The sequence below is a fragment of the Pomacea canaliculata genome, linkage group LG9 (assembly GCF_003073045.1).
Source record: "Pomacea canaliculata isolate SZHN2017 linkage group LG9, ASM307304v1, whole genome shotgun sequence".
Lineage (NCBI taxonomy): Eukaryota > Metazoa > Mollusca > Gastropoda > Architaenioglossa > Ampullariidae > Pomacea > Pomacea canaliculata.
This window is the reverse complement of record NC_037598.1, coordinates 2,937,938-2,963,299: the sequence shown is the minus strand read 5'-3', so window position 1 is coordinate 2,963,299 and position 25,362 is coordinate 2,937,938. Positions and strand designations below refer to the sequence as shown.

Here is a 25,362-nt window from a genome sequence, read left to right as displayed (position 1 = left end):
TTTACTTTGCAATTCGCTTTGAGACATAATTAGTACTCAGCTCAGATACCTACATACCTATGCTGCTCCATGTTTAGTAGTGAACTGAAGTAAACGACCGAAGTATATTTACAGACTGTAGTCAATTCAGGTACTTCATGCAGTAGTGACTACAGGTACATAATGCAATAAACAACAATGTTACATTGTAGAGGTATACAGGTAGAGATACATGTGTACTTACTGAGCATGATGGTAGTAAACATATCTTTCTAGTAGATTTATGGAATGTAGACATTTACAGGTGTTACTGAACTCTGACACAAGGCTCAAGGCTATGGACACAGTGGGAAAAACATTTTTATAGACATTATGGACTGTGTAATTAATTTATATAGACATTATAGACGTACTGGATGTCATATTAATTTAATATAGACAACTGTGTAATTTTTATATAGACATTATGGACTGTGTAATTTATTTATATAGACATTATGGACTGTGTAATTAATTTATATAGACATTATGGACTGTGTAATTAATTTATATAGACATTATGGACTGTGTAATTAATTTATATAGACATTATGGACTGTGTAATTTATTTATATAAGACATTATGGGCTGTGTAATTAATTTATATAGACATTATGGACTGTGTAATTTATTTATATAGACATTATGGACTGTGTAATTAATTTATATAGACATTATGGACTGTGTAATTAATTTATATAGACATTATGGACTGTGTAATTTATTTATATAGACATTATGGACTGTGTAATTAATTTATATAGACATTATGGACTGTGTAATTAATTATATAGACATTATGGACTGGTGTAATTAATTTATATAGACATTACTGTGTAATTAATTTATATAGACATTATTGATGTGTAATTTTTTATATAGACATTAGGACTGTGTAATTTAATTTATATAGACATTATGGACTGTGTAATTAATTTAATAGACATTATGACTGTGTAATTTAATTTATATAGACATTATGGACTGTGTAATTATTTATATAGACATTATGGACTGTGTAATTAATTTATATAGACATTAATGGACTGTGTAATTATTTATATAGACATTATGGCTGTGTAATTAATTTATATAGACATTATGGACTGTGTAATTAATTTATATAGACATTATGGACTGTGTAATTTATTTATATAGACATTATGGACTGTGTAATTCACAGCACCACCTGTACAATGCCATACATTGTAGAATAAAATACAGGACACTAGACTACTACACAATCATGATGACTACCGCACACTGTTCAACCCCATTAAACACGACACATCACATTTCACAATATACAACATTCACTGTGTTGCAACCCACTGTACATGTACACTGTACACACACTGTACATAGATAACATACATATGTGCAAACACAACACACCACATTAGAATCCTGCTGATGATGAACTCTCTGTTGATGTCAACAGCGAACCAGATGAGCCAGGCGTGGTCAGCTCAGCCAGGCGCCAGTGCTCCGTATGGTCCACAGTATGGCCCACAGTATGGTCCCCAGTATGGCCCACAGTATGGCCCACAGTATGGAGCACAGTTTTCAGGGCCACCTCCTTACCAACCCTCCGGCAACAAGGGGGGACCACCTCCACCACCTCCTTTCTACAGCGACCCGGCTTATCCTCCCACCGGCACAGCCAACCCGGCTATTTAGGGGTAGGCTACATCCAGCTGTCAGGGGGCACAGGTTACGAGGATGTCGGGCATCAGTAGGCAGCCCTCGTGCTCCATGTATCAGAGTTCATGCTGTAATGTCAAACCAATATTGGCTGTGGTATCGACAGGTCAAAGGTTGTGTCAATGGCGACATTTTCAGAGATTTTCAGCGAGTGTATGAACTTGGACATGAGTGGGCGGTAATAAGTTGATTAATTACAGTAAAACACAAATGTAACAACCCCTCCCCCCAAGATTCCTTTCTGGAGAAAGAGAAATGTAACAAGCTTGATTATGTTTGAGATGTTTGGTGGTCAGTGTGTGGAGTCCAGTGAGTCCTCTGTCTCTGGACTTCAGTGTCCAGACCTTATAGACAGGTGAAAGTGTGAGATGCTGTGAGGACCGAGTGACAATGAATTCAGTCTGTTTGCTGTGATATGATGATGCAAATATTTATCTATGTCTAAATGGAAAGAAAATAAAATTAGTTAAACACTTAAAGGCTCGGCACGATAATCCTAAGAAAGACAAAATCAAAACATAGAAGCTGTGGGGGCGAGGGGGGCGTGTGGCGGATCCACGGGGGGTGGAGTCAGAGGGAAGTCGCTTTCGTGTGTTTACACTCACACTGTCTCTCTCTCTCTCTTTCACACTCACACTGTCTGTCTCTCTCTTTCACACACACTCTCTCACACTGTCTGTCTCTCTCTCTCTTTCACACACACTGTCTGTCTCTCTCTTTCACTCACACTGTCTCTCTCTCTCTCTTTCACACACACACACCCACACACACTGTCTGTCTCTCTCTCTTTCACACTCTCACACACTCACACACTCAACACCTGTTGTCTCTCTCATCCTTAGTAAACATTGCTTATCTCTGATAACACTGGATACTACTCTGTCAAACTGGGAAGTGGCGCAGGAAAACTTGATGTTTATCTATTAAAGACCTTCTTAAAATCCACGAAGATCAGGTTGTAACTGAAAGACAACATCTTAATATTATGGTCTTACTGTAACTAGTGACTAAAGAAAAAAGGTTTGAAGTGAAAGGCAAATGCTTTAAGAGACTTACTCTTGTCACAACAGTTCATTAAAAGATACAGTCTGTATACTGCTAGGAGAAACATGTGGCCTCTGTCAGCCCCGAAGGTAAACACTAGTAAACCAACCTGCCACCGACTCACCGGCTGTGGTTCACCTGGAGAAGGATGATGGTCGGGACTGTGTATAAGCCCAGAGACAGGAGTATATGTACATAGACATGGGTACTGGCCACAAAACAGACATCATATCGAATCGGTTGAGGTCGGGATCAACAACACACACCCCACCACCGGTGTCAGGGTGAAGAGTGCGGCCAAGTGAACTAACTTACCCATGAGTCAGACTGGTACCCGTGGGACACTGGGGAACTGGCGGAGGTCAGAAGGTCAGGATTTGGGCAACAACTGCACGACAAGGGCCATCAACTCTGGTCCAGTGGTGATCGCGGTGCTGGCTTTGTCCTCCACAAGGATTTGCTCTGAGCCGCCATCAGCTGGACCCCAACATCCGGCAGCTGATCTTCACTGGCAGAGCTTCACAATGTAACCATTGTCTAGACGGTCCTCAGACCTCACACTCCAAGACAAGGCAGTGAAGGTTTACCAGCAGCTAGGCAATGCTATAGAAGCGACTAAATAAGGTTTAACAGGACATCGTCGTGGTCCTCGACTGGAACACCAAGGTCTGCCCAGCCGCCACTGAGCAATGTGTAGGGATGCTGGGTAAACTTGGTGAACTCAGCGACAAGGGACTCACTCGACTCACATACCCTTGACCCCTACCCCCTCACCCCCACCCCAACCAATGAAATGAGGATGGCAACATGGAACTTGCCAGATGGACCCACAACTAAATCGTTTTCATCCTGCTGCTAGACACTTGAAGCAGGACCAACAAGGCAAGATGAGAACATCGCCAGGGCTGAGGGAAGCAGCGACCACGACATCGTTGTCACAGACACTTGGCGTCCACGTACACCTCTGGACATTTGTGACCCTCCACGACGAAATGAGACTTGTCAAATTGCATATTTTTAAAAAGTAGAGGTTCTGAACTTTCTGTTGATACAAAAGTTGTTGTTCTAGTCCTAACATTGAGTGAGTTATCAACGTGTGAAGTGTGACACTACGGTGGCGGCCATTTTGAGAGACGCGGGTTCAAAGATCAACGTCAAAATGGCCGACCGTGTCTGTTTACTCCTAAACTTTTGCTGACCAATCTTTTGATCGGTTAATATTTGAATCGTTCTTTGAAGAAGTTGAACATAGAGACTGCGGGCTTTCTGGCAAGGTATAACACGATGTGGTTATGACAGGAGACAGTGTCGACACAGCGTTTGAATTGCGTCTGAAATCATTTAAGTCGATTTTTCTTTTATTTTAACATAGCAGTGTATTTTCCTGAAAGTTTAATAACAAGGAATCCATTTCTAAACAAAAGTCAAACTGCACAACATTGACCCTGTCACCTGTCGGGGCCTCGAGCACACAACTGCTCCGCGCGACTTGAGTCTTTCGTCGTGGAGGGTCACATTAGTCTTCACAACTCCGCCTCTTGAGTAAGCTTGTATTTTTATGTCACAACACCAGCAGTTTATGTCACAACACTATCAGTTTATGTCACAACACCAGCAGTTATATCACAACACTAGCAGTTTATGTCACAACACTATCAGTTTATGTCACAACACCAGCAGTTATATCACAACACTAGCAGTTTATGTCACAACACTATCAGTTTATGTCACAACACTAACAGTTCCACAGGTACACTGTGATGACAGAAGGATCTCCAGTTGGGGGGGGGGGGGTAGTCCGTGTGCCGGGTGCACAGGCCCCGCCATGGCTTCCAGTCTTGTCAGGGTCGGGTGCACGAGGCCTTGTGTACCGTGACTGTACCCGGCTAGCGAGTCAGCACTTGTTTACACTGAGGTCAACGATTCTGTAGCCTTTGAGGTTTGCCGCTGACTGTGTAGACTAACCCTCACCTAAGGTGACCAGACGTCCCGCTTTTGACCTCGTGTCCCGCCTGCTCATCGGGAGGAACGCCTAATGTCCCGCTTTCTGGCTTTCTGGCAAGTCCATCAAATGTCCCGGTTGTCTTTAAAAATCTGAATACCGTACACTGATTCGGCGTTCTTTGACGGTGACGACACCATCATCGGCACGTGTCCCGCTTTCGCCCCCGAAACGTCTGGTCACCTTACCCTCACCCCAACAGTTCAAGACGTAACCTCACAGGTTCTACAACACGTGACCTCACATGTCCCACAGGACGTGACATCTCGGGCAAACGATTTCTGCGTTGCAGTCATTGGCATAGTCAGGTGACGTGCGAGTTCGTTCATGGTCACACTTACCAGCAGCGAATAACTAGCTTATCAGCCCTTAAGCGCAAAAAGTGGCTCCCACGTCGAAATTAATAGCGAATAAGTCGGCCTTATCGCGGGGTAAGTTATGGTCAGGGGGGACCCGCCTTTACGCGGCTATTAGCGCAGAAAAATGGCGACTGTAGTAGCTGTGCTCTCGCTAAACAGGCGAAATCTTGTCGAAACAGAATATTTAGGGACAATTATATCTTTACAATGATGTAGAAGTGTACACGAAATTTGAATTTCGTGGAGTTGATAAAATGTCTATTGCCTATGAGGTAGAAGGTGAATTGGAAATGTCGAATCGAGGGAACAATGTTCCCTCAAGCAGACGAGTATGCTTTGCACTTCGCAACGGGAACATTTTTACGTGTGTGTGAATGTGTGTGTGCGGCGATTTGGTCGGAGTTTCCGAAGAGAAATGTCACATCGTGAGGAGAGTGACCAAACGCTACTACGACATGCTCGACGATGGATCGTCTTTCCCGACTAGCGAGAAGCAGAGAGAAGGGAAAGTTCTGTGCCAGCGGTGGTTTTTCCGAGTGTTGTTGGATACATCGACGGGACGCATATCCACATTCAGGCGGCGAAAATAATGAGCACCAGTACGTGAATGGAAAATATTTTCATTCACTGAATGTTCAGGTAATACTTTGTAATCAATATAGTTGCCTTTTTTATTCACATATGACTAAACCTTTCGAAGTACCATAAATTGTTGCAGTATAGACTCTTCTCCAATGCCAAATCAGGATAAATACAAGCATTTAATATTTTCCCCATAGACTAAAATGTTCTCTCTTCGAAAATTTTGATGATAACATCTAATCACTTTAATATCTGTTAAACATTTTTGTAAAAGCAGAAAATAGACTGCTACTACACAATCCCAAGATATTAGGAATTAAAAAACACTCTCATACCATTAACCAAAACTTTCTTATCCTCACAATTAATAAACATGTTTTGTTTTATATTTAGTGTGGCTCATGTCAAACAATTTCAAAATGTCATCTGCTGATGCATCGATAATCCATATACCCGAAGCTTAATATTGCTATTTATATATATTTGAACAGGTTAATGTTTATCAACGTGCTTGCAAAGTGGCATCCAGGGTGTCTGCAGCCTTTGGAAGCAACTGTAGACTATTGGACGGGTCATGCTAGGTGACAGTAGCTGCATGATAGGAGAGTGATTGTTGACACCATTTCAGCATCCTGCACCCTTGCAGGAAAGGAAATACAACACAGCACATAGCTTGTACATGCAACTGGTTTGTGAGTTTGCATCAAAGTTTTCACCAAATGTTCATGTTGGTCACATTAACTGTATCTATGTATAGTAAAGTCAGACTTGAACACATTTAAATATTTTTTCCCAGCATGTGTATACATTGAATAGTTTTATATGGAAATAATACTGGTTTGATTGAAACCTGTTTACATGTACTGTGTATACTATTTGTAAATGACAATGCCAATAATATGTTCAGCTAGTAGTTCATTTAAATCACAGTGAATGTAGTTATTGCATTGTGGTATAGCAGTACATTCCAGCAGTCAGTATAAATTTCTACAGATGGTGATGATGTTTGTATTTCAGGCATAGCTAAAAAGAGATGGGATTGTCTCTAGGGTCTGAAGATGGAACCAGATCAGGCATGTGAAGTGACTGTGTTCTCAATCGGGGAGAGCCGATGTAGATGTAGATGTAGATGTAGGCCCAACATGTGTTACAACAGGTCAAGCTGCTAGTATCCAGTTTATAAGTAGATTTTTCTTGTGAATATATCATAATTTTATACTTTTCTGTAGAGTTCACAATATCAGAACTATGTGACTGTAGAAATAGTTAAATTTTCATTCTTATGAAACTTAGTAGCTGTTCATTCATACAGATCTCTTTAGAAAGTAGCAAATGCTTTTTAACTTTAATAAATGCAGTTCTTCTTGGACAGGACATTTCAAAAAATGTATGAGGTTTCCTTTATGAAATTATTACAAGGGAAAATTTCGACATAGGCTTGCAGACAGTAGTGCATGTGGTGGCCTCTGCAAGTGTTTGTCAAGAGTAGCGGTCATCACTAAGACATGTTCTTAATGCTGTCACTTGGCTATTAAAATCTTATATTCTTCTTGAACAATATTTTACATGTGCAACTCTTTGGAATAAATGTTTGAGGCTTCCACTCACTTTGAAGCAAAATTCTGAAGAAGAGTAAAGTATATCAGCATTAGACATTCTCGGTTAAGGAACAGGCAGAAAATACAATGAAAATGAATGATCAACTTTATTAATTCCAGCATGCAACTCTAAATGTCTGCTCAATACAAAACAACAACAATGAAAAACCAGTGCAAGTTTCAATATTTGGTTCACAAGTTGTGCACCACAAAAATATGCAATCTTAGATTGTACATCACTCTTAAGATAAATTACACTTCCACACATGCATCCTACTGAAAATTCATTTAAGGTTGGACAGGACTGCTGAGATTACAAACTATTAACAGTACTTGTCATTTCTGCAAACAGCGTTAGGTATAGCATAAAGCTGACCTGAACTTAAATTCTGCTTGACACTTATTTTCTCAGAATATATATTGAGAGTACATCTTAAACTATTTGTATCATAGACATCTACACTAGAGAACACTTCCTTTGTTAGGCCAGCATCAGGAACAGGTGCATATGAAGGCAAATCTGTAACAAACATCCAAATTGTTTCATGTATAGTAATGGCAAAGTGTGCAAAACAGATATACAGGGAACATGCCATGGGTATTGTGATGCATAGTACATAACACTATGACGGATCTCCTGAGAAGGACAACATTATTTTTTTTCAATGTGTCATCAAACCACAAGCATAAATATTTAATGTAGTGAAAGCATAGCAATATTCTTTTATGACAGTCATGCACAATAGTGATGAAGAAGTGATTTTTGCACAGCAAAATATTCATGATTGTCTATGTACCTTTGCTTTTCAATTTAATTTATGGCTTTATGAGCACAAGTACATTTTATTTGTGTGCAAAACATAAATATTGTTCTTATGATAAATTCACTGAATCAACTTATGTGATATAGCCATACACTGTAAACTGTCTATCATTCAACCAGCTGTATGAGTCAACTGTATGTTATTAACACTTGCATTAGATTTACTGACATTTAGACATGAAATTCACTTTCAGATCATGCCAGTGATTTTTTTTTTGGGGTGGTAGAATGATGTATTTTCATATAGTACTACCCCTAGTCATCTTCCCCTCTTTCCTAAAGAAAAGACAAAAACTACACCATGAACCTTTTAATTCAAAGAGACCTGTGGGTGGAGGTATATTAAGGTGAAAAAAAATCATTTGGTATCAAACTGAATTCATTGTTAATTCTTAATAAACCATACCTGGGCAGCTGCTGACTAGAGTTATCTCAAAAACCTCTCTCTTAAACTGAAAAAAAGTTCAATGTCTATGCAGTATTGTTTTAAAACAAAATGTAACTGAAAAGAGCTAAAAAGAATTAAAGAAATGTTTATTTTGCCTCATCGACCCACCCACTCTCACCCCAACACACAGAGCAGCAATGACTGTGACACTACCACTTCATAATTAATGGTGAAATCGAAGCTTTAAAATATTAATATTGTTATCTATGGCATAGAAAAAAGAGAAAATAATAGATACAAATAATAGTTAAATATAAGTACTGTAATGAAATTAAGTTTATACCAAATATTTTAAAATAAAATCAGTAAAAAGTAGTTTTTACATCACTGAATCACAATTACCGAAGTTTAAAAACTGATATTGAATAATAATAATAGAACAAACCTCTAATAATGCCCGTACTTCCCTGCTGGACCAGTTTGCTCCTCGCTGGCGTTTGGAAGACGTCGGCTCCATTATTACAAAAAAGTAGGCTGACAAAGTTTGTTCCGCGAAAAGAGCACATCCATAGAGTTGTATAGTAAATCTGTCAGCACGCCTGTTTGTTTTTCCCGGAAGACAAATTAACGTCTTCTGGACATGCGCACAAGTAGGGAATCCCCCGGAACAAAGAATGTAGGTCGCAGTTCTAAATTTGCATCGCCAGTTAGCTATTGTCGGGTAAAGTCGGAAACACGAAATGCGCGGGACGCGCTGGTCTTACCAGCGAGTAGCTAATAGGGGCTGCGGGTTTTATTCGGAGGTAAGTTAAGCGCTGAACATGAAATCCACCTGGGGTGGATTTCATGTTGCGCCTTTATCCCACTTACCAGCGAATAACTAGCTTATCAGCCCTTAAGCGCAAAAAGTGGCTCCCACGTCGAAATTAATAGCGAATAAGTCGGCCTTATCGCGGGGTAAGTTATGGTCAGGGGGGACCCGCCTTTACGCGGCTATTAGCGCAGAAAAATGGCGACTGTAGTAGCTGTGCTCTCGCTAAACAGGCGAAATCTTCGTCGAAACAGAATATTTAGGGACAATTATATCTTTACAATGATGTAGAAGTGTACACGAAATTTGAATTTCGTGGAGTTGATAAAATGTCTATTGCCTATGAGGTAGAAGATGAATTGGAAATGTCGAATCGAGGGAACAATGTTCCCTCAAGCAGACGAGTATGCTTTGCACTTCGCAACGGGAACATTTTTACGTGTGTGTGAATGTGTGTGTGCGGCGATTTGGTCGGAGTTTCCGAAGAGAAATGTCACATCGTGAGGAGAGTGACCAAACGCTACTACGACATGCTCGACGATAGATCGTCTTTCCCGACTAGCGAGAGGCAGAGAGAAGGGAAAGTTCTGTGCCAGCGGTGGTTTTTCCGAGTGTTGTTGGATACGTCGACGGGACGCATATCCACATTCAGGCGGCGAAAATAATGAGCACCAGTACGTGAATGGAAAATATTTTCATTCACTGAATGTTCAGGTAATACTTTGTAATCAATATAGTTGCCTTTTTTATTCACATATGACTAAACCTTTCGAAGTACCATAAATTGTTGCAGTACAGACTCTTCTCCAATGCCAAATCAGGATAAATACAAGCATTTAATATTTTCCCCATAGACTAAAATGTTCTCTCTTAGAAAATTTTGCAGATAACATCTAATCACTTTAATATCTGTTAAACATTTTTGTAAAAGCAGAAAATAGACTGCTACTACACAATCCCAAGATATTAGGAATTAAAAAACACTCTCATACCATTAACCAAAACTTTCTTATCATCACAATTAATAAACATGTTTTGCTTTATATTTAGTGTGGCTCATGTCAAACAATTTCAAAATGCCATCTGCTGATGCATCGATAATCCATATTCCCGAAGCTTAATATTGCCATTTATATATATTTGAACAGGTTAATGTTTATCAACGTGCTTGCAAAGTGGCATCCAGGGTGTCTGCAGCCTTTGGAAGCAACTGTAGACTATTGGACCGGGTCATGCTAGGTGACAGTAGCTGCATGATAGGAGAGTGATTGTTGACACCATTTCAGCATCCTGCACCCTTGCAGGAAAGGAAATACAACACAGCACATAGCTGTACATGCAACTGGTATGTGAGTTTGCATCAAAGTTTTCACCAAATGTTTATGTTGGTCACATTAACTGTATCTATGTATAGTAAAGTCAGACTTGAACACATTTAAATATTTTTCCCAGCATGTGTATACATTGAATAGTTTTATATGGAAATAATACTGGTTTGATTGAAACCTGTTTACATGTACTGTGTATACTATTTGTAAATGACAATGCCAATAATATGTTCAGATAGTAGTTCATTTAAATCACAGTGAATGTAGTTATTGCATTGTGGTATAGCAGTACATTCCAGCAGTCAGTATAAATTTCTACAGATGGTGATGATGTTTGTATTTCAGGCATAGCTAAAAAGAGATGGGATTGTCTCTAGGGTCTGAAGATGGAACCAGATCAGGCATGTGAAGTGACTGTGTTCTCAATCGGGGAGAGCCAGACAATGATGGCGACAATAATGATGTTGGACATAACAATGATTTAAATAATGAAAATCACTACAATAAAATCAATGACACTGTTTCAGAACATGATGCTCCCACAGAAAGAGCCCATGTTGCAGCAGGAAAAGCTGTCAGGAACCAATCTGTTTATAGACTTTTCTTGTAAATATGTTAAACCATAATTTTATACATTTCAGAACTATTTTGATAACGAAGTTAGAACATCAACAATAGACATAGTCAACAGTTTAGATGTAGGCCCAACATGTGTTACAACAGGTCAAGCTGCTAGTATCCAGTTTATAAGTAGATTTTTCTTGTGAATATATCATAATTTTATACTTTTCTGTAGAGTTCACAATATCAGAACTATGTGACTGTAGAAATAGTTAAATTTTCATTCTTATGAAACTTAGTAGCTGTTCATTCATACAGATCTCTTTAGAAAGTAGCAAATGCAGTTCTTCTTGGACAGGACTTTTTAAAAAAATTTATGAGTTTTCCTTTATGAAATTATTACAAGGGAAAATTTCGACATAGCCTTGCAGACAGTAGTGCATGTGGTGGCCTCTGCAAGTGTTTGTCAAGAGTAGCGGTCATCACTAAGACATGTTCTTAATGCTGTCACTTGGCTATTAAAATCTTATATTCTTCTTGAACAATATTTTACATGTGCAACTCTTTGGAATAAATGTTTGAGGCTTCCACTCACTTTGAAGCAAAATTCTGAAGAAGAGTAAAGTATATCAGCATTAGACATTCTCGGTTAAGGAACAGGCAGAAAATACAATGAAAATGAATGATCAACTTTATTAATTCCAGCATGCAACTCTAAATGTCTGCTCATCCCAAAACAACAACAACAATGAAAAACCAGTGCAAGTTTCAATATTTGGTTCACAAGTTGTGCACCACAAAAATATGCAATCTTAGATTGTACATTACTCTTAAGATACATTACACTTCCACACATGCATCCTACTGAAAATTCATTTAAGGTTGGACAGGACTGCTGAGATTACAAACTATTAACAGTACTTGTCATTTCTGCAAACAGCGTTAGGTATAGCATAAAGCTGACCTGAACTTAAATTCTGCTTGACACTTATTTTCTCAGAATATATATTGAGAGTACATCTTAAACTATTTGTATCATAGACATCTACACTAGAGAACACTTCCTTTGTTAGGCCACCATCAGGAACAGGTGCATATGAAGGCAAATCTGTAACAAACATCCAAATTGTTTCATGTATAGTAATGGCAAAGTGTGCAAAACAGATATACAGGGAACATGCCATGGGTAATGTGATGCATAGTACATAACACTATGACGGATCTCCTGAGAAGGACAACATTATTTTTTTTCAATGTGTCATCAAACCACAAGCATAAATATTTAATGTAGTAAAAGCATAGCAATATTCTTTTATGACAGTCATGCACAATAGTGATGAAGAAGTGATTTTTGCACAGCAAAATATTCATGATTGTCTATGTACCTTTGCTTTTCAATTTAATTTATGGCTTTATGAGCACAAGTACATTTTATTTGTGTGCAAAACATAAATATTGTTCTTACGATAAATTCACTGAATCAACTTATGTGATATAGCCATGCACTGTAAACTGTTTATCATTCAACCAGCTGTATGAGTCAACTGTATGTTATTAACACTTGCATTAGATTTACTGACATTTAGACATGAAATTCACTTTCAGATCATGCCAGTGATTTTTTTTTTGGGGTGGTAGAATGATGTATTTTTATATAGTACTACCCCTAGTCATCTTCCCCTCTTTCCTAAAGAAAAGACAAAAACTACACCATGAACCTTTTAATTCAAAGAGACCTGTGGGGTGGAGGTATATTAAGGTGAAAAAAATCATTTGGTATCAAACTGAATTCATTGTTAATTCTTAATAAACCATACCTGGGCAGCTGCTGACTAGAGTTATCTCAAAAACCTCTCTCTTAAACTGAAAAAAAAGTTCAATGTCTATGCAGTATTGTTTTTAAAACAAAATGTAACCGAAAAGAGCTAAAAAAGAATTAAAGAAATGTTTATTTGCCTCATCGACCCACCCATTCTCACCCCAACACACAGAGCAGCAATGACTGTGACACTACCACTTCATAATTAATGGTGAAATCGAAGCTTTAAAATATTAATATTGTTATCTATGGCATAGAAAAAAGAGAAAATAATAGATACAAATAATAGTTAAATATAAGTACTGTAATGAAATTAAGTTTATACCAAATATTTTAAAATAAAATCAGTAAAAAGTAGTTTTTACATCACTGAATCACAATTACCGAAGTTCAAAAACTGATATTGAATAATAATAATAACAGAACAAACCTCTAATAATGCCCGTACTTCCCTGCTGGACCAGTTTGCTCCTCGCTGGCGTTTGGAAGACGTCGGCTCCATTATTATAAAAAAAGTCGGCTGACAAAGTTTGTTCCGCGAAAAGAGCACATCCACAGAGTTGTACAGTAAATCTGTGAGCACGTCTGTTTGTTTTTCCCGGAAGACATATTAACGTCTTCTGGACATGCGCACAAGTAGGGAATCCCCCGGAACAAAGAATGTAGGTCGCAGTTCTAAATTTGCATCGCCAGTTAGCTATTGTCGGGTAAAGTCGGAAACACGAAATGCGCGGGACGCGCTGGCCTTACCAGCGAGTAGCTAATAGGGGCTGCGGGTTTTATTCGGAGGTAAGTTAAGCGCTGAACATGAAATCCACCCCAGAACTTTACTACCTGTCACCTGCTTTGTGACATTTTCTCCTATGACGAGATGATGATGATGATGATGATGATGTAGTTTTATAGCGCGCCAGTATCCGCATCACAAAGATGCGCTCAATGCGCGGTGATCCCAGCAGCCACCAAACTGCAGGTCAAATGAAAACTTCAAAGTTTAAACAAGTGAGTCTTCAGATTTTTCTTGAAAGATCCAATACTATCAGACTCCTTGGTCGAGAGGGGAAGCGAGTTCACAAAACGGGGCTACATTGGAGAAGGATCTGAAACCCGCAGTCTTCTTATTAGCATTCCCTGACTGAAACACACGGTCGTTCAAGTCTGAAGTGTGCTGTTGAACGAAGGTTCCGCTGGGGTTGGTAAACAGCGAATGAGTTCTTGCAGATAGGCAGGCGCAAGGTCGTGAAGACAGCCATAGGTTAAGGTTAACAATTTATGCTCAATTCGCTTCTCCACAGGAAGCCAATGCAGGTCACGAAGTACAGGAGTAATATGTGGTCAGTTGTTTTCTTTCCTGCCACTATCCTCGCAGCCGTATTTGCACTTGCTGTAGCCTCGACAACTCGCTCTTTGAAATCCCCCAGAGGCAGCTGTTTGGCATAGTCTAATGTAGAACCGATGAGGGACACAGCAACTGCATTTGCAGTCTTCTTATTAAGACTGGGTCGGAGTCGTCAAGAGTGCGGATATGGAAATAACATGCCTTGACTACAGAACTGACATGATCAGACATAGTAAGAAGATTGTCGACATAGAGTCCAAGGTTCCGTACGGAGCTGGAGAGAGGAATTCTAGCTTGACCCACTTGGATGGAGTCTAGAGAGACTTTACTAAGGCTAAGCTTGGAACCACACAGCATCGCCTCTGTCTTCTCATCATTAAGTTTGAGTTTATTCCTCAGCATCCATGACTTGACCTCTAAGCAACAATCTTCTACAGCACAAGCTGCCTCACGCACCGACTCACTGTCAGTACTAAAGGAAAAATAGAGTTCAGTGTCATCTGCAAACATCTTACGTCACATTATGCTTCTCAATGAGAGGACCAAGCTGAGATGTGTAAATAGAAAATAGAACCGGGCCCAAAACAGAGCCTGCGGGACACCGCACAGCAGTGGAACTGTCACTGAAGAAGCTTGATTGACCATCACCCTTTGTGTGCGATCACTGAGGTAGGAATGGAACCACTGCAAGGCGGAACCACCAATGCCCACCTCCATTTGGAGACGATCAGTAGAGGGGAGTGATCAATGACATCGAAGGCCGCACTCAGGTCAAGGAGGACCACAAGAGTCACTTTCCCTGCATCCGCACTGCACAGAGATCGTTCATAAGACAGAAGGCTGTCTCACAGCTGTGCTTGGGTCTGTACGCCGACTGGAATTATCCAAAATGCTGTAGCGGTCCAGGTGGAATGTCAACTGCTGAGCAACGACACGCTCCACAAGTTTCGAAACAAAAGGCAAATTCGAAACAGGTCTATAGTTTTTACACAAGCTAGGGTCCAAGTTGTGCTTCTTTAAGATAGGCTTGATCACAGCTGTTTTAAATTGTCTGGGTACAGAGGCAGAGAAAAGGCTAGCATTGACTATGCGAACTAGTACAGGAAGTAGAATGTCAAGGTGCTGGAGAAGAACACTAGTGGGATAGGATCATCCACAGGACGTGGTTGGGCGACAACGCCGAACTAATTTCAATAGTTCATCCTCTGTCACTGGTTGAAAGTTAGAGAGGGGCGTGCCACAAAACAAGTCACTGGTTTGCTCACACAGTAGCAACCGAGTCACTGAAGCTGTCCATGATGGTCTTTATCTTGTCTTCAAAGTAAGCACTTAGTGTACTGGCGCGATCTGATCATCCATCTCTGGAAGAACAGGCTGAGTCACATCTTTACCCAGGAGACCATTCACAACTGCGAACATCTTGCGAGAATCAGAAACTGCAGAGCTTTAGAATATTCATAACATACCGCGACCTAGCTTTGACAATGATGGCTGAACACTGGCTCCTTGTATGGCGATAAATCTGACGATCCACCTCCAGTCTACTCTTGCGCCATCTGCGCTCCGCCTGACGCCTGACCTTCTTGGCTCGCGTACCTCTGGAGTAAACCACGCGGTATCAGGACGCTCAGTAATGCACCTCTTTTTTCACAGGCGCAAACTTGTCAAGAAGAGCAGTCAGGGTGCTGTTGTACAGAGCCACAAGCTCATCCACATTGTCAGGAGGGGAGACCAGGAGAGCAGAACGCTGAAGTGCAGTACGAAAAGAATCAGAATCCATGCCCCGCACATTCTAGTGTTACACAGTCTTTCTCGGTAAGCCAGGCCTTGACATGCTGGTAGTAAACAACACAAGAAAATGATCCGAAAGTTGCAAGTCTTCCACAACAATAGACCTAACAGTGTGATGGCCGGGTCTCGCAATAACCCAGTCCAAGGTGTGACCCTTACAGTGGGTAGGGGAGTTGACATGTTGAACAAAATCAAGGGAATCCAACAGCTGACAAAGTCTCTTAGTGTCAGGGTCAGATGGCACATCAAAATGAAGATTCACATCTCCAAGAATTAACAAGTATTTGTTGGCAGCAGCTAGGTTGGAGACCAGGGGAATAAACTCTTCACAGAACGCTGAATTAGTCACTTGTTGTTTCTAGAGTAAGGAGGGCGATATAGAAGCAAGACATGAAACGTCAGTGAACACGAGAGAGGGCAAAACTGAGTGACTCAAAAAGTCTTGAACGTTTCTGACACCAACGGCCTCAGAAGCACGGATTTCTTGTATACAGCAGCAATCCCACCACCACATCTATCTCCAGACCTGGGATTGTGAATGAACGAATATCCCACAGGAGTGATTTGCCTAATAACAAATTCATCTCCAGCCTCCCTAAGCCACGTCTCAGTGAGCAACAGCAAATCCAGTGACTTGTCAATAATCATATCGTGAATGTCCACAGCCTTCCTGACGACCGACTGGGCGTTGAGAAGGCCACATAACAGTTGAGTCTGAACTATCTGACTCTCAGACGAACTTGTAATATCTAGCGTTTCTGATGTAAGGGGGTCAACACTAGACCCATCTTCATTCACAATAGACGTACAGTGAGGGGACAGGTCTGTAAACTGGAAAGGGAATGCCGGAGTAGGGGAGGAGGGCGGAGGAACAGCAGGAACACTGGTGTCACAAGAAATTAATGAGATGTCAATAGGCACAGGGTTGTCATCAAGGCCATCAAGGACAGATGCACTGGAGCATGAAGAATTACAGGTGTCCACTAAGTCGTTCAGAGTAGGACATGCTTCTAAAAAGACATCCCAGTTAGTACACTGAAAACAGTCCTGTAAGTGTGCAACATTGTCGGCAGCCCAGCATTTAGTGGAATGAACTGTTCGGCGTACCCGCCTGATCACAGGTTTATAAACGGGTATCAGTTGTACACTCAGATGATAGGACGCACCCAGACTGGGCAGGGGTAGAGATCTGTACGCATGTGGTACAGTGCCGTACACGAGGTCGAGTGTTGTCTGACTCGGTGTAGTATGACATGTCACATACTGGTCGTAGTTAGGGAGAACTGATCGTGTGCAGGGTGTTGCCACAATGTACCCGGTTACATGCACAGGTGTCAGTCACTAAGTATAGTATGTAGAGAAACATATATATGTGTGTGTGCGTGTGTGTGTGTGTGAATGCGTTTAGATATGTTTATCTGTGTGCATGTGTGTGCATGAATGCGCGAGTTCATCACACATTGCTTGAGACCTGACTTAGACCAGACCTGTGTCTGGCATTAACGTGACTCTCGGGTACATTCTGTTCCATCTTATAAACGCTCAAACATGTCGGGTGTGACACACCCAGCCCCGTGATGAACGGAGAAAGGAGAAAGAAGACACACTATGACACCTGGAACGTGGCCAGGTGTGACGACACCTTGTCAGCCAGGTTGGTATGACCCGGTGACACTTCCTGGTGACTAGGCTTGCATGAGTGCACACACACCAGCTTTGACAAAGCCGCCATCTGAACACCAGTCTTGACAGGGTGAGTGCCAGTCACGTGGTGCATGCGCTGGGTGCCTGTCTACAAATTTATTTTTGAGGAAAAGCTTTTGTGGTGAGTACAAGTGCAACACTTTGGCGGCACGTTGCCAGAGGGGAGAAGGGGGGGGGGACCGGTAGTCCGTGGGACACACTACGGACAGGTATTAAAAACTTGTTTGCCAGCAGTCCAGTAATACAAGTTCTTGAGACAAACTAAACATCTGATGTCAGGTGGGGACTGACAGTATGTGTCGCTGATATGGTGTCACCCACCGACACTGTCGCTGTCCACCCTTACTGTCATCTTGGAGAGAGAGAGTCGGGGTTTATTCGTCTACCACAAACATCTACACTGTTCGACCTCACCAAACTTTTTAGGAATATATCTAGCTTATTCTGCAGATAGTCGTCTGGTACAGAGGCGGCCACAGGCCCCGCCATAGGAGATTCTGGTGGTACCGTGTATAGTCTACAGTCTACACTTACTCTCGGCCACGCTATGACCTCACTCAGGGCCCCGCTATGACCTCACTCGGCTCCGTGCAACTCCAATCACACACGCACGCAGAGGTCAGCGGTGTGCACCACAAACGATTGTCCTTGCTGTCCAACTCATCTCGGAACACACGACCAGGGTCCTCCAGCGCTGGCTGAAGTCTCATGTCTGTCACACACGGTTTCCGCAAGGACAGATACAAGGGAGACAATTTCTCAAAGATTTACAAACACCTGGATAGCCTCCCTTGCCGGTTATAAACTTTAACAAAATTACTTTAATCACTTTATGTCATTTTCTACAGACAATGTCTGTCCTTTGATTGTCTATTACTACGACTATACTATGTAAAGTAAACACGTGATCGATAGCACGGACTCAAATCCTTTTTACCAATGAGCTTATTTTTGTATTATGTCATATAAATATATATATCTATATCTGTAATCGGTCATCGACAAAGCTCGCTTTGCAAACAACTTAACTAAGTATAGTTTGAATCTGTCTTTTGACAACGCTTACTTTAAAACAATTGTTCACAGAGGATTAGAATTTAGTTGATAGTTGATAAACTTGATAAACCACAAAACTTTGTAGGCTCACTTCCTTTCGTGAGTTTTTCTGAGACTTGACTAAATGAAGCCGACAGCCATTGGGCGAGTACGTGACCTGGTATCGGATTAAACAGTCTTGTGGATAAAGCCGACAAGTATGGGTGCTGTAAACTTAGGAATTCATTGCTGAAAGTGCGAGTACAATCATTAAATGATGGCAGCACCTGTCGCTAATTGCTGCTCTTTACCTCTGCCTCCATGTGTGACACACTACTGTCGTACTTCACTGACACAATACTTGATGAGACACCAGCATTGGCATTTACTAGATGGTTAGGACATATCATACTCTAGATATGTAGCATATAATATATAATAGTAGTCAACAAAATGTCTGTTCCGAGCAGAAATATCAAAGCAGTGGTCTAGTACCACCAGTAGAAGCGGGTGGTGCACCCTAGTAAAGCTGCAGGTGAGGAAAGCCAGCGTGAACACGAAACAAGTTTGAAAGAATTAAGAGCAAAGTTGGGTACATGTACCCGGTACAGACACATGGGCCACTCGATACCCTCACCTGTGTTGACAAAAGCGTTAGACGTCGTGGGCTAGCGACTTCTTCTGGGTGTAACGGGTGTAACGGGTGTAACGGGTGTGGCTGAGGCAGACTGCTACAAACCTTTCAAAACTTCAGAAGTCTACTTGCGGGTGTGTGTGTGTGGAGGGGGTAGGGAGGGCGGACTTACCCCTGCATACTTCTTATGACATTTAGATACGCAAACGCACACACAGTCGAATGTAACAGGGTAAGTATGTCATCGTCCATCCTACTTGTATGCGATGTCCCACACTACCACACAACTATTAACATATGTTTACACACATATTGATAGAAACATAAACACATTTTTTCCTCAGAAATCCAGCGCAAACACACCCGCGCACTTGGACACACCTTGCGAGTCACATGACCGAGTTGTGGGGTCCTGTGTCATGCAGTCAGGTGTGGAGGATATAGAAGTGCAGTTACCTGTGTGACACCTGGCTTCCAAGCTCGTCAACATGGCGTCTGTGAGGCTTCTGTCTACAGTAGTCTTCACCGCTTGTATAGGTATGTGACCTTTGTACGGCAAGTCTTGTTTCTTGTCTTCCTTTCTCCAAAACATAGTTTCTGCTAATGGAAATACCTGTGTGACGTCACACGGATCATTGTGATGACCAGTTGTCTGTGGCCAAACCTTAGCGGCGACCACAGGTACACCGTGACATACCCGCCCTGACTGACAGACGTGCTCTAGTCACGTGACCAGCTCCACCTGCCACAGATCGCTCCATCACTCAGTCAGCAGCAATGTTGATTATTGGTTGTCATCTTAGACAGTCGTTAGATATTTGTTACACGTGTTATTTGTTGACACATTATCTGAAACTTTGAATCCACTTGTAGCACGCCTTCCTCATCTTACTGATGAACTCTCTCTCACTCAATTTTTCTCCTCTTCTTCTGTCTGTCTGTCACCCACCACTGGCGATTGTGGTACAGGATTCAAACCCTGAAGCCATTTTAGACACTTTCTGACTCCAGGATCCCATGTAAATATTTTTATAATTAATGTTTCATGCTTTATGTTAGTTTATTCTTCATTTACTTCCTTATTCTACCCCCTCGTGAGTAAACAATTGTCATGTTTGCACAGATGTCCTGCCGAGAAATATCGTTTTGTTTTCGTTCCCGTACTTCAGTCTTCCCTTACAGTCTCTCTCTCTCACCAAGGAGTGAATTTGCACGAGGACACGTAGCATCCTGTAGCCAGTCCACTACTAACTACTTGACTACTAGCCAGTAGGGCAAAATGAAAACACTCCCCTTGACCGCTAGCCTCACCTCCAATTAAACAAATGTAAAGGTCATACCCTGACCTTTTCAGGTGGTTGGGGGAAGGTGTTAGAGACCTCACGTACCTCCGGGTCAGCTCATCTCCTCTCCCTCGGTGTGATAAGGTCATAACCTTGCCCAACCCTGTGTGCAGTCAGGTTCCCTCCCTGGGTCGACTGGGGAAAGTTTGCTGCGCTAGTCGGGTATTGAAGCAGCGCGCACCCGACAAGCAATGTGTGTATTGTAAACACAACATCTGCCACTGGGCCTCGCGGTGTTGTGAGAATTGTCCTGAGGACTGAGGCTGGCCTAGTGCCTCTCATCTTTTCTTTTCCGCCAGTACTATGACATGATATCAACAACAATTCTAGTGGTCACACACTGTATCAAACACTAATGAATGTCAGACAAGTGTAGCCGTGTAATTATCTCCCAAACTCTCTCATTGATTATCATCCGTCATTCACTGCCACAGCCTCTCATCCACTAGCACACAGGTCGTATGACAGACCCCAGGGTTTGTTTGTTATCCTCGGCTTTACTGCGAGAAAATATTTTAATGCTAAACACGGATCTACATTCACTGATGACACTTTAAATGTTATAAACAACTTCTTCCGGTATCTCGCCGAGTGACAGTGGTCTCCCCTTTATCCTGTTTGTGTGTCTTGACATACACACACACATACAGTATCTTTCACACACACATGCACACACACATGCACACACACATATACACACACACATATACACACACACTTACACGCACACACAGTCTCTCTCTCTTTCACACACACAAGCACACACTCACTCACACACTCACACACACAATCTGACTTCAGAGCGGGCAAACCCACCATCAACACCTGTCACACGGAGCAAGGGGAACTGGACAGGGGGAGTGCAGCGGTTGGATATAAAGCTGTTTTCACTCATTCCAATATTAAACTCGGTGTACAGCAACTTGCAATACTCAGGAATTATTAATCAGGACAGCATTAAGTTTGGTTTAATTATCATAATTGATTTTAATAAATATCTAGCTTACAACAACAATAATTAGATGAGGTTTCCTTGTGTTTGCATGATATACTTTATGTCCTTCATCTACTTGTAACGGCTGAAACGCTATTTATAGCTCTTTTGACGATCTTCCTTATGTCCTAATTTTATAAAAAAACAAACTTGAAAGAGCTTAACCTATTGCCGCTCGTATTGATCTTGTAAAGGGGAACGGCTTTACCCCTCCTCCGCCATCTTCACTGGCTGCCAGTCTCAGCTCGTAGTGATGACAAGATCCCCATCCTGTGTTACCTTGTCCTCGTGTCCTCACCCCAGTGTACCTGTCTGACCTGATGACAAGATCATCACCTGTGTTACCTTGTCTTCATGTCCTCACCCCAGTGTACCTGTCTGACCTGATGACCCCCATCATGTGTTACCTTGTCCTCATGTCCTCACCCAGTATACCTGTCTCGGGACTGTGCCTTCTGTTGAAGCCTTCAAATCTCATCTTAAACTTTCTCATCAGCAAAAGATGATGATCTTTGAGCAAGGCTACAGTATCTGCTGCCTCTCCTTCATCTAATGTCGGTGTTATCTGATGCTCGTGTGTCTGTGTGCTTGCTTTTACTTTTTACTATTAACTGCAGCGCGTGGACTTTGTACTCACACCGGGAAATGCACTTTGCCACCATCATCATCCATCAATCATCATCATCATCTATCAAGCATCATCATCATCGTGATCGTGATATGTGTGTGTGGTGTAGAGGTGCAGGTGGCTGGTGTTGACAGTTGAAGCTAGACGGGATACGTGGGTTCAATCCTTCCTACTGTCTGTTGTGTTTCAGGTGCGGCTTATGGAGGTAGTACGTGTAGCTACTACACCTACAGCTACTTTACCAGCAGCTACAGCTACATATATAAATATTGCACATACGACTGCTGTGTCAGTGACTGCTGCACCTACACGTCGTCGGACACCGACAACACCTACACGTCGTCGGACACCGACAACACCTACACGTCGTCGACAAGAAACACCTTCTACAGGTGAGTGACGTCACACTGATGGGGGTGCAAAAAATACTTCGAGTATGACGTCACATGGGGTGGGGTACTCGTCACATGGCAGGGTACTTATCACATCGGAGGATACTCATAGGAGGATACTCACCACATGGCAGGGTTACATATGTAACCCATGTAACTTGTTACATAACAAACCACTTGCCAAGACAAAGCACGTAGGACATCGCACAGTCGCGAACATGGAAGCTGATGGAAGACCTGTCCCCAGGTAGGATGGTTACAGGAAGCTTGTCACAGGACAGGTGAGTACAGGGTAGGTCGTACACTGGAAGTGCACACATACTCAACATTCCCTGTAAATGAAAAGGTGTGACTACCAACAAAGTGCACACTACTCATTATTTAGCGGGGCAGGATGTTTGACAGGATAGTAGTATAGTTCATATATATGACAGGATAGTAGTATAGTTTATATATATGACAGGATAGTAGTATAGTTCATATATATATGTGACAGGATAATAGTATAGTAGTGTAGCCTCATGTTGACACACACAGATGTACCATGTCAGTCGTGCCAAGATGGCGCTGACGTGGCAGTACACACAACACGGTGTAGACAAGAAGAAAAGTGGCCCAGGCACAAAAATATGTGAAACTGTGTTAAAGATGCACAGAGCAACATTCACACAAAGCTTGAACTCAGATGAACAGGTGACAAGCAAAGTGGAGGTAATCCCCTCTAGACAGTTAGCCAAGGGACATCACTCGCCAGTGCAGTCTGTTCATAGTGTCCCATTGTGTTCATATTATTGCTGTCTTGTAATATTGCCACACTCTTCACAGTATCCCGCAGTCTGTTCATAGTTTCACATTGTTGCAAAGTGTCTTCACCGTGTCACACGTGTCTGTTCACCATGTCACACGTGTCGGTTGACAGTATCACACATGTCTGTTCACAGTGTCACCGTCTGGATCATCGTCGGATGCGTCATCGCTGGCGTTCTTACCATCTCGCTGATCATCGCCTGCATCTGCTGCTGCGTCAGAAGACGCGCGACACAGGGTCAAGTGATTCAGTACAACGCCGCCGCCAACACGGGGCAGGTGTCTGTCGTCAGCTCAGGTAAGTTTACACCTGCGTCATGACATAAGTACACAACATGTTCTGGCTGTGTCCGTCAAATGTCTTCGCTCGACAGACTGTGGCTGTCTCTGGGGCCATCACACTTGTTGTCTACGTTCATGGATGTCGTTGTTGGTCAGATTCCGTTGTCTCAAGTATTGTAGTCGATCTTTTGTGTCAGGGTGATAGTTTGGATTATTGTTGTATTATTTGCAGAATAATAGTTTGGATTATTGTTGTATTATTTGCAGAATAATTATTGTTGTATGACTTGCTGTATGTTGTATGCATGTAGCGGGTGTATATATTGATATGTGTCCGGTGTACGCTGACATAAGAAGCTGTTTTCTTGACAGTGAACCAGGCGACAAGTGCCACTGCCACTCCCACAGCTCCCAGTTATCCCTATGCAGGGCAATATGGCGGACAGGTTGGCGGACAATATGGCGGACAGCCTGGTGGACAGTTCTGTGGACAGTCTGATGGACAGCTTGGCGGACAGCTTGGTGGACAATATGGCGGACAGCCTGGAGGACAGTCTGATGGACTGCTTGGAGGGCAGCCTGGCGGACAGTTTTGTGGACAGTATGGCGGACTGTTTGGTGGACAATATGGCGGACAGCCTGGCGAACAGTTTGGCGGACAGTATGGAGCCCCATACCATGTACAGCCATTAGCACCACCTTCTTACGACAGTCTACAGGCCCAAGACGGCAACAAGGGGGAGACCATCGTCTCACAATCACCTGTTGAAAACCCTTAGAACAGTCATCTCCCCTTTCGTCAAAACGTCACGTGACCTGTGACTCTGGGTTATCCACAGTGTCTTTATGTACATCGGAAACGATGACGACATTGTCTGCAGACGATTTAGAAATAGGAAAGCTGATTGGAAAGTAAAACTTTGTATGACAGGTACATGTTGTCAAGTTTTGTGTCAGTTACCTCCCACCTCCTGAAAACATTGATGACCTATTGTGATGAGAATCATTGCACAGACAATAACATTTGACAAAATCAATCGCTTGATGATTAATCCGATTGTACCGGTGTTTACTGTTGTATCAAAACTAAACTATCATCTGTTGTAATGTTGACACTTGTGAGACAGACAGCGTCAGTGCCAGCACTCGAGAGGTAGAGTTACTGCACCTGCTGACTGTCTCACCATCCTGCTGAATAAAGTCTGTCTCCATCACGTGTATGTAAGGTTTGTTTGTTGCTCGCGTCGTCAACTTTCATCGCTGGTGGTCAATGCTTTATGGATGTCAGCAGACGAGCGACAAATGTTTAGTTCAGTCTGAGTCTTGACGAGTGGTTGATGGTAAGTACACTGCACCACACCCAGCTGTTCACTGAA

General features: G+C 42.2%; 3 protein-coding genes and 2 long non-coding RNA genes across 5 annotated transcripts in view; 3 read left to right on the top strand and 2 right to left on the bottom strand.

Annotated features, from left to right (window-relative positions):
• Positions 1-1,988, top strand: part of LOC112571630 — a 5,686-nt gene extending 3,698 nt beyond the window's left edge. The window contains exon 3 of the long non-coding RNA XR_003100855.1: positions 1,460-1,988. This is a non-coding gene — a long non-coding RNA (uncharacterized LOC112571630). The remainder of the gene's footprint in view (positions 1-1,459) is intronic.
• A 5,498-nt stretch (positions 1,989-7,486) lies between these two features.
• On the bottom strand, positions 7,487-9,178 carry LOC112571627. Its single transcript, XM_025250768.1, has 3 exons — positions 8,964-9,178; positions 8,537-8,582; positions 7,487-7,827 (listed from the first exon to the last, which is right to left on the bottom strand). The coding sequence occupies exons 1-3, from the start codon at positions 9,033-9,035 to the stop codon at positions 7,631-7,633; spliced, it is 315 nt and encodes a 104-aa protein (XP_025106553.1). The 5' UTR covers positions 9,036-9,178; the 3' UTR covers positions 7,487-7,630.
• A 713-nt stretch (positions 9,179-9,891) lies between these two features.
• Positions 9,892-11,574, top strand: LOC112571629. Its single transcript, XR_003100854.1, has 3 exons — positions 9,892-10,043; positions 10,478-10,674; positions 11,003-11,574. It is a non-coding gene; the product is annotated as an uncharacterized LOC112571629 (long non-coding RNA).
• A 76-nt stretch (positions 11,575-11,650) lies between these two features.
• LOC112571628 lies at positions 11,651-13,857 on the bottom strand. Its single transcript, XM_025250769.1, has 3 exons — positions 13,468-13,857; positions 13,036-13,081; positions 11,651-12,326 (listed from the first exon to the last, which is right to left on the bottom strand). The coding sequence occupies exons 1-3, from the start codon at positions 13,537-13,539 to the stop codon at positions 12,130-12,132; spliced, it is 315 nt and encodes a 104-aa protein (XP_025106554.1). The 5' UTR covers positions 13,540-13,857; the 3' UTR covers positions 11,651-12,129.
• Positions 13,858-19,822: 5,965 nt separating this feature from the next.
• LOC112571614 lies at positions 19,823-24,987 on the top strand. Its single transcript, XM_025250744.1, has 4 exons — positions 19,823-20,077; positions 22,696-22,897; positions 23,839-24,002; positions 24,359-24,987. The coding sequence occupies exons 1-4, from the start codon at positions 20,029-20,031 to the stop codon at positions 24,763-24,765; spliced, it is 822 nt and encodes a 273-aa protein (XP_025106529.1). The 5' UTR covers positions 19,823-20,028; the 3' UTR covers positions 24,766-24,987.
• The last annotated feature ends 375 nt before the right edge of the window (positions 24,988-25,362 follow it).

Bases quoted from the DNA above. Each gene is read 5' to 3' on its own strand.
- LOC112571627 (XM_025250768.1), bottom strand. From the start codon at position 9,035: ATGGAGCCGACGTCTTCCAAACGCCAGCGAGGAGCAAACTGGTCCAGC. The intron at 8,583-8,963 runs GTTTGTTCTATT...ACTTTTTTTCAG, and splicing joins AAGTACGGGCATTATTAGAG to TTTAAGAGAGAGGTTTTTGA. The intron at 7,828-8,536 runs GTATGGTTTATT...TGTTTGTTACAG, and splicing joins TCTAGTCAGCAGCTGCCCAG to ATTTGCCTTCATATGCACCT.
- LOC112571614 (XM_025250744.1), top strand. From the start codon at position 20,029: ATGGCGTCTGTGAGGCTTCTGTCTACAGTAGTCTTCACCGCTTGTATA. The intron at 22,898-23,838 runs GTGAGTGACGTC...GTCTGTTCACAG, and splicing joins ACAAGAAACACCTTCTACAG to TGTCACCGTCTGGATCATCG. The intron at 24,003-24,358 runs GTAAGTTTACAC...TTTTCTTGACAG, and splicing joins GGTGTCTGTCGTCAGCTCAG to TGAACCAGGCGACAAGTGCC.
- LOC112571628 (XM_025250769.1), bottom strand. From the start codon at position 13,539: ATGGAGCCGACGTCTTCCAAACGCCAGCGAGGAGCAAACTGGTCCAGC. The intron at 13,082-13,467 runs GTTTGTTCTGTT...CTTTTTTTTCAG, and splicing joins AAGTACGGGCATTATTAGAG to TTTAAGAGAGAGGTTTTTGA. The intron at 12,327-13,035 runs GTATGGTTTATT...TGTTTGTTACAG, and splicing joins TCTAGTCAGCAGCTGCCCAG to ATTTGCCTTCATATGCACCT.